This window comes from Rhinatrema bivittatum, unplaced genomic scaffold (assembly GCF_901001135.1).
Source record: "Rhinatrema bivittatum unplaced genomic scaffold, aRhiBiv1.1, whole genome shotgun sequence".
NCBI classification, from domain to species: domain Eukaryota; kingdom Metazoa; phylum Chordata; class Amphibia; order Gymnophiona; family Rhinatrematidae; genus Rhinatrema; species Rhinatrema bivittatum.
The window spans coordinates 19,266-33,349 of NW_021820828.1; the positions used below are offsets into that span (position 1 = coordinate 19,266).

Here is a 14,084-nt window from a genome sequence, read left to right on the forward strand (position 1 = left end):
ACTGTGACTCCAACATCGCTCTAAGCTTCAATGGCAAGAGGAAATGTGGAAAAAAGGATTTGCTATCACAAAGAGGGGAGTAGCTGGCTTGTTACGGCGGTTACTACCCCAAACCAAATAAGCCTGATACTTCACTTTCCAAGCATATACAGCATAGTTCTCTGCTTCAACGGCAGGGGAGAAGAAAAGAGGGTTCGCACTCACAAAGCGGGGAGTAGCTGGCTTATTACGGCGGTTACTACCCCAAACCAAATGTGCCTGATACTTCGCTTTCGATGCATATCCAGCATGGCTCTCTGCTTCATGGCATGGGAGAGGCTGATACATCAAGCATTTCCAGCATAGCTCTCTGCTTCAACAGCAGGGGAATAAGAAAAGCTGAGGCTTCACGCATATCCAGAATAGCTTCAACTGCAGGGGAGAAGAAAAAAAAAAAAAAAAGGATTCGCACTCACAGAGCAGGGAGTAGCTGGCTTGTTACGGCGGTTACTACCCTAAACCAAAAGGGCCTGATACTTCACTTTCAATGCATAACCAGCATGGCTCTCCGCTTCAACGGCAGGAGAGAAGAAAAACAACCAATAGGGGCTGTATGACATAGTCTGGGTAAAGGGAATAAACATGGGTGTAGCTTGCTTATTGCAGCAGTTACTACCCCTACTACCCCTAACTAATCAAGCTAGGTATTTCACTTGGATGCAGCTCCATCACTGCTCTCTACATTAATGGTGGGGGTGGAAGGGAAATAGAACCAAGAGTTAAGAGAAAATGATAAGAATGAGATAGAAAAATGTGTGAGGCTTGCTGGGCAGACTAGATGGGCCATTTGGTCTTCTTCTGCCGTCATTTCTATGTTTCTATGTAAAGCCTCATTCCCGGAGCTAGTCAGTCCCTAGGTGACCAGGGGGAGTATTTACCGGTGGGCCGGTCACTCTTCCCCCCAGTTTTTGCATATGTCAGAGCCTTGGGCTCTGAAGGGGGCTTCCTTATAATCGGAGGCTGCTTGTGAAAAAAAAAAAAAAATTATTCTTTTTAAAGGAGCAAGTGACAGCCCAAGTAAGTCCTGTTGGTGGCAGGCTGTATCTTCCGTATTGCTCAGCTCCGGCCTGCTGCTTGAGGGTGCCGGGACTCCGGAGGGGGTGGCTTCCTCACCCGGCGCGATTTACCTTGTGGGGCAGCTCTCCTGTTTTTGCCTCGGTTGGAATCGGTGCCGGGATGCCACGGTCTTCGGCCTGCATGGCCTGCGGGAGTGCGGGGGCGTGACTTTCCCGAGAGGGTCTCTGCTCCCGATGTCTTCCCGGGGGCGAGGGACCCCTCTCGGGGGCCGAGCGCTGCCCGCGGGTCTTCGTCCTCGCGGCCGCGGAGAGTCGCATCGTTCCGGGGGCAGAGGCCGGCCCCGCCCCCAATCGAGAAAGAAGCGGCGGCCATCTTGGCCACGCCGGACCTGGAGGAAGCAGCGTCGGAGGAGGGGGACTTTCCTCCTCACTCTCCTCCGGCCCTAAGCCCGCAGCGCGTCGGCGATTTCGGGGCTCCTCATCCCCCCACACCCCTCCAGGCCCGCGGGGCAGGATTTAAAGAGGCCAGCCCCGTTTTCCTCCCGGTTTGTGCTCTTGATGCACAAAGCCTTTCTAGAGGCAGAAGCTGGCTGGGAGGATTCGGGGCCTTATTCCCCTAAGGTCCCTAAGGTGGTCCCGGACCAGGGGAGGGCAGGGGCTCGTTGTCCCCGTCCTCAGGCGGACGCTGAGCTCCCAGAGCCCTTGGATCCCTCCCAGGACCCCCTGTCTCTCGTGGGGGGAGGGGACTTGGACGGTCAAGTGACAGTGGAAGGGGATGATCCTCAGGTTCTTAGGTTGTTCAGTAAGGACGAGCTAGAGCACTTGATCCCACAGGTGTTGAAGGAACTGGAAATTCTGGCGCCCCAGCTGGAGGGGGATAATTCCCCGGGGGATTCTGTTTTGGCGGGGCTCCATGGGCCTCCGCAGACATTCCCTTTTCATTCTAAATTGTTTCAGATTGTCTCGAAGGAATGGGACTCTCCAGAGGCTTCCTTATGGGTCGGTAGGGCTGTGGATAAGTTGTACCCCTACCTACTGAGTCCTTGGATCTCCTCAAGGTTCCCAAAGTGGACTCAGCTGTCACGGCCGTGATAAAGCACACTACCATTCCCGTAACGGGGGGGAACAGCGCTTAAGGATCTCCAGGATCGGAAACTGGAGATCTTATTGAAGCGTATATTTGAAGTATCTGCATTAGGCGTCCGGGCAGCGGTCTGTAGCAGTCTCATGCAGCGGGCCATGCTTCGCTGGGTTCAGCAATTACTTACAGCCCAGGACCTCCCACCGGGAGAAGCAGAGCAGGCTAACCGCATGGAGGCTGCGGTCGCCTATACTGCGGACGCCTTATATGATCTTCTTCGGACTTCGGCACAAAATATGTCCTTGGCAGTCTCCGCGAGACGGCTCCTCTGACTTCGACACTGGGCGGCGGATGCTTCCTCTAAGTCCCGTTTAGGGTCCTTTCCCTTTCGAGGGAAATGGTTGTTTGGGGACGAGCTGGAACAGCTTATGAAGGACTTAGGGGATAACAAGGTTTATAAGTTACCCGAAGACAAGCCCAGACAATCTCGTCCCTTCAGCACTTCCAGGGGCCGGTTTCGGGGGCAACGTCATTTCCGTGGGGGAAGGGGTGCTTCCTTCCCTCAGAGGCAACAGGCATATCGATCGCAAGCTTGGACTCCTTCCTTTCGCGGTAGACGGCCTCAGCATTCGGGGGCGTCGCATGCTTTCACCTCCAATAAGATGACACAATGAAGAGGCGCCGACCCATTCCTTCACTCCGCGCATCGGGGTCAACTGTCCCTGTTTCTGAAGGAGTGGGTCAAGATAACATCAGACCAGTGGGTCCTCGACATTATAAGTCATGGTTACGTTTTGGATTTTGCTCGTCCACTCCGCGACCTGTTCCTGATATCTCCCTGCGGTCCTCCCGAGAAGCAACAGGTGATAGCACAGACGCTGGATCGCCTTCGAGCGCTGGGGGCGGTGGTCTCTGTTCCTACTGCGGAACGTCATACCGGTCGATATTCAATTTACTTCGTAGTTCCAAAGAAGGAAGGTACGTTTCGTCCAATCCTGGATTTGAAGCAGGTCAACAGAGCCCTCTGCATCCCACGTTTTCAGATGGAGATGCTCAGATCGTTGATTGCGGCTGTCCACAAGGGAGAGTATTTGGCTTCTTTGGATCTAACCGAGGCGTATCTTCACATAGCAATTCAGGAGCATCATCAGAGATTTCTGAGGTTCATGGTTCTGGGGGAGCATTATCAGTTTTGCGCCCTGCTGTTTGGTCTGGCGACAGCCCCCAGAATATTCACCAAGGTGTTGGTAGTCGTCGCAGCGTACCTTCGCCGCCAGGGGTTTCTGGTTCATCCCTATTTGGATGATTGGCTCATACGGGCAAAGTCGGAGGCGCTTTGCAAGTTAGCGGTTCAATCGGTCGTGGACCAACTACAAGCGCTCTGTTGGGTAATCAACTTTGTGAAGAGTCACCTAATCCCAATCCAGCAGTTGGAATTTCTGGGAGCCCGATTCGATACCTCGGCGGGGAAAGTCTCTACCGCGGCAGCGGATGGTCAATTTAATGACTCAAGTGCGGGGCCTTTTGGACCTTCCATTGCCTACGGTCTGGGATTATTTACAGGTGCTTGGACATATGGCGTCTACTCTGGAACTGGTTCCTTGGGCTTTTGCTCATATGCGCCCTTTTCAGGGGGCGCTGCTTTCCCGCTGGGACCACACGTTGGAGGACTATCATCTGATTTTACCAATTTTGGAGCCCGCGAGGTCCAGTCTCAGTTGGTGGTTATCCCCGGACCACCTTCTCCAAGGGGTGGACTTGGAACCGCCACCTTGGGTCATAGTTATGACAGATGCCAGTTTGACCGGCTGGGGAGCAGTCTGTCAATCCAGAGCAGTGCAGGGTCAATGGCCCCTCGGCAAGCCACATGGTCGATCCGTCTAGCCTTGTGTCAATTTCTCCCATTGGTGCACCGCAAGGACAACTGTGGCATACATAAACAGGCAAGGGGGCATGAGAAGTCATCCGGTAGCCGCATAAGTGAGTCGTTTGTTGGCCTGGGCGGAACGTTTTTTGACCCGCATAGCAGCTTCTCACATTGCTGGCGTGGACAACGTACAGGCGGATTTTCTCAGTCAACAATATCTGGATCCCGGAGAATGGGAACTGTCCCCCGAGGCGATGCAACTCATAGTTCGCCGGTGGGGAGCGCCGCGCTTGGATCTCATGGCGACTCAGTTAAATGCCAAAGCAGCTCGTTTCTTCAGTCGAAGGAGAGAACACGGGTCAGAAGGAGTGGATGCTCTAGCACTTCCGTGGCCTCGCCGCATACTTCTTTATCTGTTTCCCCCGTGGCCTCTGGTGGGAAAGATTCTAAGGTGCATAGAGTCCCACCGAGGTCTTGTTATCCTCGTGGCTCCGGAGTGGACAAGAAGGCCATGGTTCACAGACCTCGTCAACCTAGCAATCGACGGTCCCTTGCGTCTCGCGCATCTCCCGAATCTTCTACGACAGGGTGCAGTATTTTTCAATCTAGCGGATCGCTTTTGTCTGGCGGCTTGGCTTATGAGAGGAGGCAACTGAGGAAGAAAGGTTACCCGGAGGTTGTAATTTCTACTTTTCTTAGAGCTCGCAAGACTTCAACGTCCCTCACTTATTCTAGAGTTTGGAAGGTTTTTGCTTCCTGGTGCAGTGAGTTGGGGGTGTCTCCAAGGAGGGCATCTATAGGCCATATCCTCGCGTTTTTGCAGGGCGGTCTGCAAAAAGGACTAGCTTACAGTTCTCTTCGAGTACAGGTAGCGGCCCTGGGCTGTCTACGGGGCAAAATTGACGGTTCTTCTATGGCCTGTCACCCGGATGTTGCTCAGTTTTTACGCGGGGTTCAGAATTTGTGTCCTCCAGTAAGGGCGCCCTGTCCATCTTGGAGCTTGAATTCGGTTCTTCGAGGTCTTTGCGCTCCACCTTTTGAACCTATCAAGCGAGCTACTATGAAGGATTTGACTCTCAAGGTGGTTTTTCTAGTGGCTATTGCTTCAGCGCGTCGGGTTTCGGAGCTACAGGCGTTGTTGTTCAGGGAGCCGTTCTTATGTATTTCTGAGTCCGGAGTGTCCTTGCGGACGGTTCCTTCCTTTTGCCAAAAGTGGTTTCGGCTTTTCACGTAAATCAGTCAGTGGAGCTACCTGCCTTCTCTGAGGAGGATCTCCGTTCTGTTCGTGACCTGAAACGCTTGGATGTCCGCAGGGCACTTTTGCGGTATTTAGAGGTGACTAGTGATTTTCGACGATCGGATAATCTGTTCGTTTTGTGGAATGGTCCTAAGAAGGGACTTCAGGCTTCTAAGACTTCTATCGCCCGTTGGTTGAAGGGCGCGATTGCTTCTGCATACATCTGTGACGGTCGTCCTGTACCTGATGGGCTTAAAGCTCACTCTCTCAGGGCTCAGGCGGCATCCTGGGCTGAAAGTCAGTTTGTGTCGCCCAGGAGATTTGCAGCCACTTGGAAGTCATTGCACACGTTTGCTAGACATTATCGGTTGGATGTCAGGGGTCCATCGGCCGATTCCTTCGGCAGCAGTGCACTTCGAGCGGGACTCTCCGGGTCCCACCCCATTTAAGGCGGCTCGGGTACGTCCCAGCAGTCTGGACTGATCCTGGTACGTACAGGGAAAGGAAAATTAGGTTCTTACCTGATAATTTTCGTTCCTGTAGTACCAAGGATCAGTCCAGACGCCCGCCCAAGTCTTTTTCATATGGGAGAGTCTGCTCGTATTCTTTCTGTTATTTTGATTCCTTCCGGTTTTTGATTCTGCAGAGTGTGATTATGTGTATAGGTTCAATTATGGTATTTTCAGTGCAATGTTCTATTTGTTCTAGTCATGGGTTCTTAAAAAACCCCAAAACAAAACCCATTTTACGGCATGAGTGATATATATATATATATTTCAATCTGCTTTGATATTCTTATACTGAAGGATGGCAGGTGGCACTCCGGTATATCTAGGGGGTGCTTTTCAGCTTTTCTCTGACGCCATCTGCTGGAGGGGAGGCATAACCCAGCAGTCTGGACTGATCCTTGGTACTACAGGAACGAAAATTATCAGGTAAGAAACTAATTTTCCTTTTCTGATGTCATTTTGGGGTGTATTTTCAAAAGCTGAGCCAGGAGCATATGAAATACATCCCAAGGTAGTGACCACAGAGAAGAGGGCGGGTGACTGCAGAGAGTCACCCTGCTCCAGCGCCCTAAGTGGCACCAAATATTCTGTGGCCACACTGCTGACCCGTGGCCCTGTCGCTGGCAGCGCTCCTAGCTCAAAGTTACGTGCGCACTTTTGAGCACTCACAAAAGCCACCTGACTTTTCCAACGCGAGGGGGCTGCATAAGTACAAGCCTTCACACTATGATATCTGATTAATCTGAATTGACAATTAATATTCTACCCACGTTAACTCCCTGCTCCTTGTCCCTACGACCCTATATTTTTCCCCAAAAATTTAATCCTCTCTCTGTTCTCCCGCACTATCCCTGATTAGGATCCTTCAATTAGTTTCAAAATAATAGAATATTCCTTTGTTCAATTTACGTCCTGTGGCTTCTACCAGCTCTATTATTGAATATTATGCTCTAAAGTTGTTGTGTTAGTTCGTAAATGATTTTTAGTTTCTTCCGAAATCATTTTTTTTGTATGTAAAACATTATATTAATTTATGGTTTACTAACTGTACTGCCTGTTATCGTATATACCTGTTATCTGTAAAGCCTGTTGCTAATTATTGTTAATTGTAAACCGCGGTGATGTATTTTTACGTACTTGGTATATAAAAACCCCTAAATAAAAAAATAAATAAAGTAGCGTTGTAACGTCAGGTGGTTGTTTGGCTGAAGGCAGTTCCTCATGGCGCCGGCGTGCAGTTCTGTGAGCGCTTTATGAAAACGTCAGTTACATGCGTAGATTCATAACGCGCTGCTGCTGGAATGCTGCTGAGCCTACGGACGTAGCTTTTGGTGGCCGACGTAAGTGCGTTCAGCTAATGCACGAGTCTTGGATCCCTCCCCGGCTTCCCCGCAAACTGATTGTGTAGCGCTGTTAACGCTGCGTTTTTCTTCCTCGCTAAAAGGCTGCGTGGCTGCTGAGGGCCGTCACCTGCATAGACCTCACCACGCTGTCGGGCGATGACACCGCTTCAAACGTTCATCGCCTGTGCTTCAAAGCCAAGCGCCCAATCAGAGAGGATCTCCTGAGAGCCATGGATGTGCATGACCAAGGTACCTCGGTGTGGGTGTGTAGCACTGTGGCAGGGGTGGGCAAACCAGCACCGTAGCTGCCCGCCTACCTCGGGCGTGCTCTCATGTATGTGTGTAGCACTGTGGCAGGGGTGGGCAAACCAGCACCGTAGCTGCCCGCCTACCTCGGGCGTGCTCTCATGTATGTGTGTAGCACTGTGGCAGGGGTGGGCAAACCAGCACCGTAGCTGCCCGCCTACCTCGGGCGTGCTCGCCATTGCCTCCGGCCCGCCGGCGTTGCGCACGTCGATGACGCCGGGAGGGAGCGCCGGCGGGCCGGAGGATGTCGGGCGGGCTGTCCACCTGCAGCGTCTGGCGCCTTTGATTTGTAGCTGGTAAGGTCGCATTTCTCCTGGTCTGTAGCAGGCACCGCGACACCAGCGGGGGCTGAAGCCACGGAGTGAACGGCTTTTGATGAGCCTGCACCAGGGTGAATAATAATATTGGTTATTAACATAGCAGGAGAGCACCAGCAGTTTGCAGAGGATGAAGCATTTAAGCCAGGAACAAGCAGCTTCCCCCTTACGGGCGGGCTTCCTGTTTTAATTCATAAAGCAATCTGTGTGCCATGGTAGCTTGTGATGGACCCGCCAGCTCCCTGCACAGCTCACGCAGTCCCCTGCCTTATTACACCATCCTCCCGCCCCGCTGAATGACCCCCCCCCCCCCCCGGTGCCCTGTAAATCTGATTGGCTGTGGTGGTGGTATTACAGCATCCTCCTGCCCCGCTGAATGACCCCCCCCCCCCCCCCCCCGGTGCCCTGTAAATCTGATTGGCTGTGGTGGTGGTATTACAGCATCCTCCCACCCCGCTGAATGACCCCCCCGGTGCCCTGTAAATCTGATTGGCTGTGGTGGTGATATTACAGCATCCTCCCGCCCCGCTGAATGACCTCCCCAGTGCCCTGTAAATCTGATTGGCTGTGGTGGTGGTGGTATTACAGCATCCTCCCGCCCCGCTGAATGACCCCCCCCGGTGCCCTGTAAATCTGATTGGCTGTGGTGGTGATATTACAGCATCCTCCCGCTCCGCTGAATGACCCCCCCGGTGCCCTGTAAATCTGATTGGCTGTGGTGGTGGTATTACAGCATCCTCCCGCCCCGCTGAATGACCCCCCCGGTGCCCTGTAAATCTGATTGGCTGTGGTGGTGATATTACAGCATCCTCCCGCCCCGCTGAATGACCCCCCCCCCCCCCCCCCGGTGCCCTGTAAATCTGATTGGCTGTGGTGGTGGTATTACAGCATCCTCCCACCCCGCTGAATGACCCCCCCCGGCCCCCGGTGCCCTGTAAATCTGATTGGCTGTGGTGGTGGTATTACAGCATCCTCCCGCCCCGCTGAATGACCTCCCTGGCCCCCGGTGCCCTGTAAATCTGATTGGCTGTGGTGGTGGTATTACAGCATCCTCCCACCCCGCTGAATGACCCCCCCCGGCCCCCGGTGCCCTGTAAATCTGATTGGCTGTGGTGGTGGTATTACAGCATCCTCCTGCCCCGCTGAATGACCCCCCCCGGCCCCCGGTGCCCTGTAAATCTGATTGGCTGTGGTGGTGGTATTACAGCATCCTCCCACCCCGCTGAATGACCCCCCCCGGCCCCCGGTGCCCTGTAAATCTGATTGGCTGTGGTGGTGGTATTACAGCATCCTCCCGCCCCGCTGAATGACCTCCCCGGTGCCCTGTAAATCTGATTGGCTGTGGTGGTGGTATTATAGCATCCTCCCGCCCCGCTGAATGACCCCCCCGGTGCCCTGTAAATCTGATTGGCTGTGGTGGTGGTATTACAGCATCCTCCCACCCCGCTGAATGACCCCCCCCGGCCCCCGGTGCCCTGTAAATCTGATTGGCTGTGGTGGTGGTATTACAGCATCCTCCCGCCCCGCTGAATGACCTCCCCGGTGCCCTGTAAATCTGATTGGCTGTGGTGGTGGTATTATAGCATCCTCCCGCCCCGCTGAATGACCCCCCCGGTGCCCTGTAAATCTGATTGGCTGTGGTGGTGGTATTACAGCATCCTCCCGCCCCGCGGAATGACCTCCCCGGTGCCCTGTAAATCTGATTGGCTGTGGTGGTGATATTACAGCATCCTCCCGCCCCGCTGAATGACCCCCCCGGTGCCCTGTAAATATGATTGGCTGTGGTGGTGGTATTACAGCATCCTCCCGCCCCGCTGAATGACCCCCCCGGTGCCCTGTAAATCTGATTGGCTGTGGTGTTGGTATTACAGCATCCTCCCGCCCCCGCTGAATGACCCCCCGGTGCCCTGTAAATCTGATTGGCTGTGGTGGTGGTATTACAGCATCCTCCCGCCCCGCTGAATGACCCCCCCCGGTGCCCTGTAAATCTGATTGGCTGTGGTGGTGGTATTACAGCATCCTCCCGCCCCGCTGAATGATCCCCCCGGTGCCCTGTAAATCTGATTGGCTGTGGTGGTGGTATTACAGCATCCTCCTGCCCCGCTGAATGACCCCCCCCCCCCGGTGCCCTGTAAATCTGATTGGCTGTGGTGGTGGTATTACAGCATCCTCCCGCCCCGCTGAATGACCTCCCCGGTGCCCTGTAAATCTGATTGGCTGTGGTGGTGGTATTACAGCATCCTCCCGCCCCGCTGAATGACCCCCCGGTGCCCTGTAAATCTGATTGGCTGTGGTGGTGGTATTACAGCATCCTCCCGCCCCGCTGAATGACCCCCCCGGTGCCCTGTAAATCTGATTGGCTGTGGTGGTGGTATTACAGCATCCTCCCGCCCCGCTGAATGACCCCCCCGGTGCCCTGTAAATCTGATTGGCTGTGGTGGTGGTATTACAGCATCCTCCTGCCCCGCTGAATGACCCCCCCCCCCCGGTGCCCTGTAAATCTGATTGGCTGTGGTGGTGGTATTACAGCATCCTCCCGCCCCGCTGAATGACCTCCCCGGTGCCCTGTAAATCTGATTGGCTGTGGTGGTGGTATTACAGCATCCTCCCGCCCTGCTGAATGACCCCCCCCCCCCCCCCGGTGCCCTGTAAATCTGATTGGCTGTGGTGGTGGTATTACAGCATCCTCCTGCCCCGCTGAATGACCCCCCCGGTGCCCTGTAAATCTGATTGGCTGTGGTGGTGGTATTACAGCATCCTCCCGCCCCGCTGAATGACCTCCCCGGTGCCCTGTAAATCTGATTGGCTGTGGTGTTGGTATTACAGCATCCTCCCACCCCGCTGAATGACCCCCCCGGCCCCCGGTGCCCTGTAAATCTGATTGGCTGTGGTGGTGGTATTACAGCATCCTCCTGCCCCGCTGAATGACCCCCCCCCCCCCCCCCCCCCCGGTGCCCTGTAAATCTGATTGGCTGTGGTGGTGGTATTACAGCATCCTCCCGCCCCGCTGAATGACCTCCCCGGTGCCCTGTAAATCTGATTGGCTGTGGTGGTGGTATTACAGCATCCTCCCGCCCCGCTGAATGACCCCCCGGTGCCCTGTAAATCTGATTGGCTGTGGTGGTGGTATTACAGCATCCTCCCGCCCCGCTGAATGACCCCCCCGGTGCCCTGTAAATCTGATTGGCTGTGGTGGTGGTATTACAGCATCCTCCCGCCCCGCTGAATGACCCCCCCGGTGCCCTGTAAATCTGATTGGCTGTGGTGGTGGTATTACAGCATCCTCCCGCCCTGCTGAATGACCCCCCCCCCCCCCCGGTGCCCTGTAAATCTGATTGGCTGTGGTGGTGGTATTACAGCATCCTCCTGCCCCGCTGAATGACCCCCCCGGTGCCCTGTAAATCTGATTGGCTGTGGTGGTGGTATTACAGCATCCTCCCGCCCCGCTGAATGACCCCCCCGGTGCCCTGTAAATCTGATTGGCTGTGGTGGTGGTATTACAGCATCCTCCCGCCCCGCTGAATGACCCCCCCCCCCCCCGGTGCCCTGTAAATCTGATTGGCTGTGGTGGTGGTATTACAGCATCCTCCCGCCCCGCTGAATGACCTCCCCAGTGCCCTGTAAATCTGATTGGCTGTGGTGGTGGTATTACAGCATCCTCCCGCCCCGCTGAATGACCCCCCCCGGTGCCCTGTAAATCTGATTGGCTGTGGTGGTGGTATTACAGCATCCTCCCGCCCCGCTGAATTACCCCCCCGGTGCCCTGTAAATCTGATTGGCTGTGGTGGTGATATTACAGCATCCTCCCGCCCCGCTGAATGACCCCCCCGGTGCCCTGTAAATCTGATTGGCTGTGGTGGTGGTATTACAGCATCCTCCCGCCCCGCTGAATGACCCCCCCCGGTGCCCTGTAAATCTGATTGGCTGTGGTGGTGATATTACAGCATCCTCCCGCCCCGCTGAATGACCCCCCCCCCGGTGCCCTGTAAATCTGATTGGCTGTGGTGGTGGTATTACAGCATCCCCCCCCCCGGTGCCCTGTAAATCTGATTGGCTGTGGTGGTGGTATTACAGCATCCTCCCGCCCCGCTGAATGACCCCCCCCGGTGCCCTGTAAATCTGATTGGCTGTGGTGGTGGTATTACAGCATCCTCCCGCCCCGCTGAATGACCTCCCCGGCCCCCCGGTGCCCTGTAAATCTGATTGGCTGTGGTGGTGGTATTACAGCATCCTCCCGCCCCGCTGAATGACCTCCCCGGCCCCCCGGTGCCCTGTAAATCTGATTGGCTGTGGTGGTGGTATTACAGCATCCTCCCGCCCTGCGGAATGACCGCCCCCCCCCCCCGGTGCCCTGTAAATCTGATTGGCTGTGGTGGTGGTATTACAGCATCCTCCCGCCCCGCTGAATGACCTCCCCGGCCCCCCGGTGCCCTGTAAATCTGATTGGCTGTGGTGGTGGTATTACAGCATCCTCCCGCCCTGCGGAATGACCGCCCCCCTCCCGGTGCCCTGTAAATCTGATTGGCTGTGGTGGTGGTTAGCAGAGGCCGGGACTCCCTCCGGCAGCTCCTGTTTCACTGCAGGAGCTGCTCTGGCCCGGCTTCTTCCTCCTGCACCTTTCGGCTTCCAGGTCACTCGGAACTGACCTTTGGGTGGGCTGTGGGGCACTGAGCCTCCATTTGCAGCTGTCGGGGGGGGGGGGGGGGGTTACCCCTTTCATCTCCCTTTCCCACTCGCTCTAGTCCAGTGATGGCAGTGGGAGTCCTCGGCCGGGGTCTGTGCGGCGGGGCTGCTCCCGGAAGCCTGCAGTCGGGAATCCTGAAGCCGCCCAGCAGGGGTCGCTGTTGGGCGATGACTGGAACATGGAACCCAAGGTCCTCCCAGCTACAGGGCCTGGCGCTTTCTACTTCTCATGAGGTTTTAATAAACTGGAGGTAGATAAACTGAGCCCATATCCAGCGGCGCAGCTGCACCGCTCTTCTAAAGTTATGCGCATACGTCTGTCTGGCTGACCGGATAAATTATCTGGCTGAGGCGGCTCATCAGTAGGTGTTAACGTTTCTAGGAGGCAAATGTTTGGCGCTTCCCTTAGGCTCTTACGTTTTCGGCTGAAAATGTTCCTGAATTTAGCTCTGAGATCAGTGCCGAGTGTTTCCCCCCCAGGTGAAAACAGAATCCTAAATGTAAACGCTCGGCTCTGCGTGTGACCTCGGGGCCTGATTTACTAAAGGTTTACTCTGGGGTTAGGGAAGGACAGGCCCCCACAGACGAGGGTCACCGAGAAGTCAGAAATGTCACCTCGCCTGTGGCCAGGCCTAGAGGTCGTGCCGCGCTGCGGCCAGCCCGCAGTAATGCTGCCTGGACTGTCCCGTGCTGCGGGACTAACGGCCACAGGGAAAGGAAGGAGCCCGCTGTCTGCTGCGGTTTAGCCAAGATCAGGGGTGGGCAATTCCGGTCCTCGAGGGCCACAAACCTGTCGAGGTTTTAGGATATCCCTAATGAATATGCATGACATAGATTTGCATACAACTGAGGCAGAGTGCATGCAAATCTCTCTCGTGCATATTCATTAGGGAGATCCTGAAAACCAGACTGGTTTGTGGCCCTCGAGGACCGGAATTGCCCACCCCTGGCCCAGACGGTCGAATGAAGACAAAACGCTTAACGTTATTTTCGAAGAAACCTACAAAACTAAGTGCAGGGTTTGAAAATGCAGCTGCACGCTGGATGCAGCGGGGCGTAAAAACGTAACGTCCACAGCCGGTGGAGGTGCTCTCTGATCGGTGCGCGCCTGCTTTTCTTCCAGGCGTTACGGCCGGCGCTGTCTGCGTCTATCCGGCCCGAGTGCGCGACGCTGTGAAGGCTCTCGGGGCTGCAGGCTGCAACATCCCGGTAGCTTCAGGTACGGAGTTTTGATGCACTTTCCCCTGTGGTTAAAGCATCGGGGGGGGGCGGGCGGGCGGGGGAACGGAGGGGGAGCAGCTGCCGGGGCGTGGCTTACGCCAGCCCCGGCAGCTGCTCGTTGCGTGGCTTACGCCAGCCCCGGCAGCTGCTCGTTGCGCCGGGAGAGGAGATGTCACCTCGGGGTGCTCAACAGAGGGACCCGCTCTGTCTCGACAGTGGCCACCGGATTCCCCGCAGGACAGACCCCCCTGAAAACCCGACTGGAGGAGGTCAGGCTGGCCGTGGAGGATGGGGCGGCCGAGGTCGATGTCGTTATCAACAGGACCTTGGCGCTGACGGGCCAGTGGGAAGGTAAAACCTGTCTCGGCAGCGCGGGGACCCTTCCCTTTCCGCGGCCGGATCCGGCCCAGGGAGGGAAGGCCTAGCGGCATCGGCAAAGGCAGAAAGGTTGGATGGGGCTCCCAG

The 14,084-nt window shown here is 55.6% G+C and overlaps 1 protein-coding gene across 2 annotated transcripts in view; it reads left to right on the plus strand.

Annotated features, from left to right (window-relative positions):
• LOC115082181 (deoxyribose-phosphate aldolase-like) overlaps nt 1-14,084 on the plus strand; it is a 47,302-nt gene that overhangs the window by 12,398 nt on the left and 20,820 nt on the right. For both annotated transcript variants that reach the window (XM_029586435.1, XM_029586436.1), the window contains exons 3-5: nt 7,194-7,341; nt 13,522-13,617; nt 13,836-13,970. In XM_029586435.1, coding sequence (XP_029442295.1) covers nt 7,194-7,341; nt 13,522-13,617; nt 13,836-13,970 — 379 coding nt within the window. The remainder of the gene's footprint in view (nt 1-7,193; nt 7,342-13,521; nt 13,618-13,835; nt 13,971-14,084) is intronic.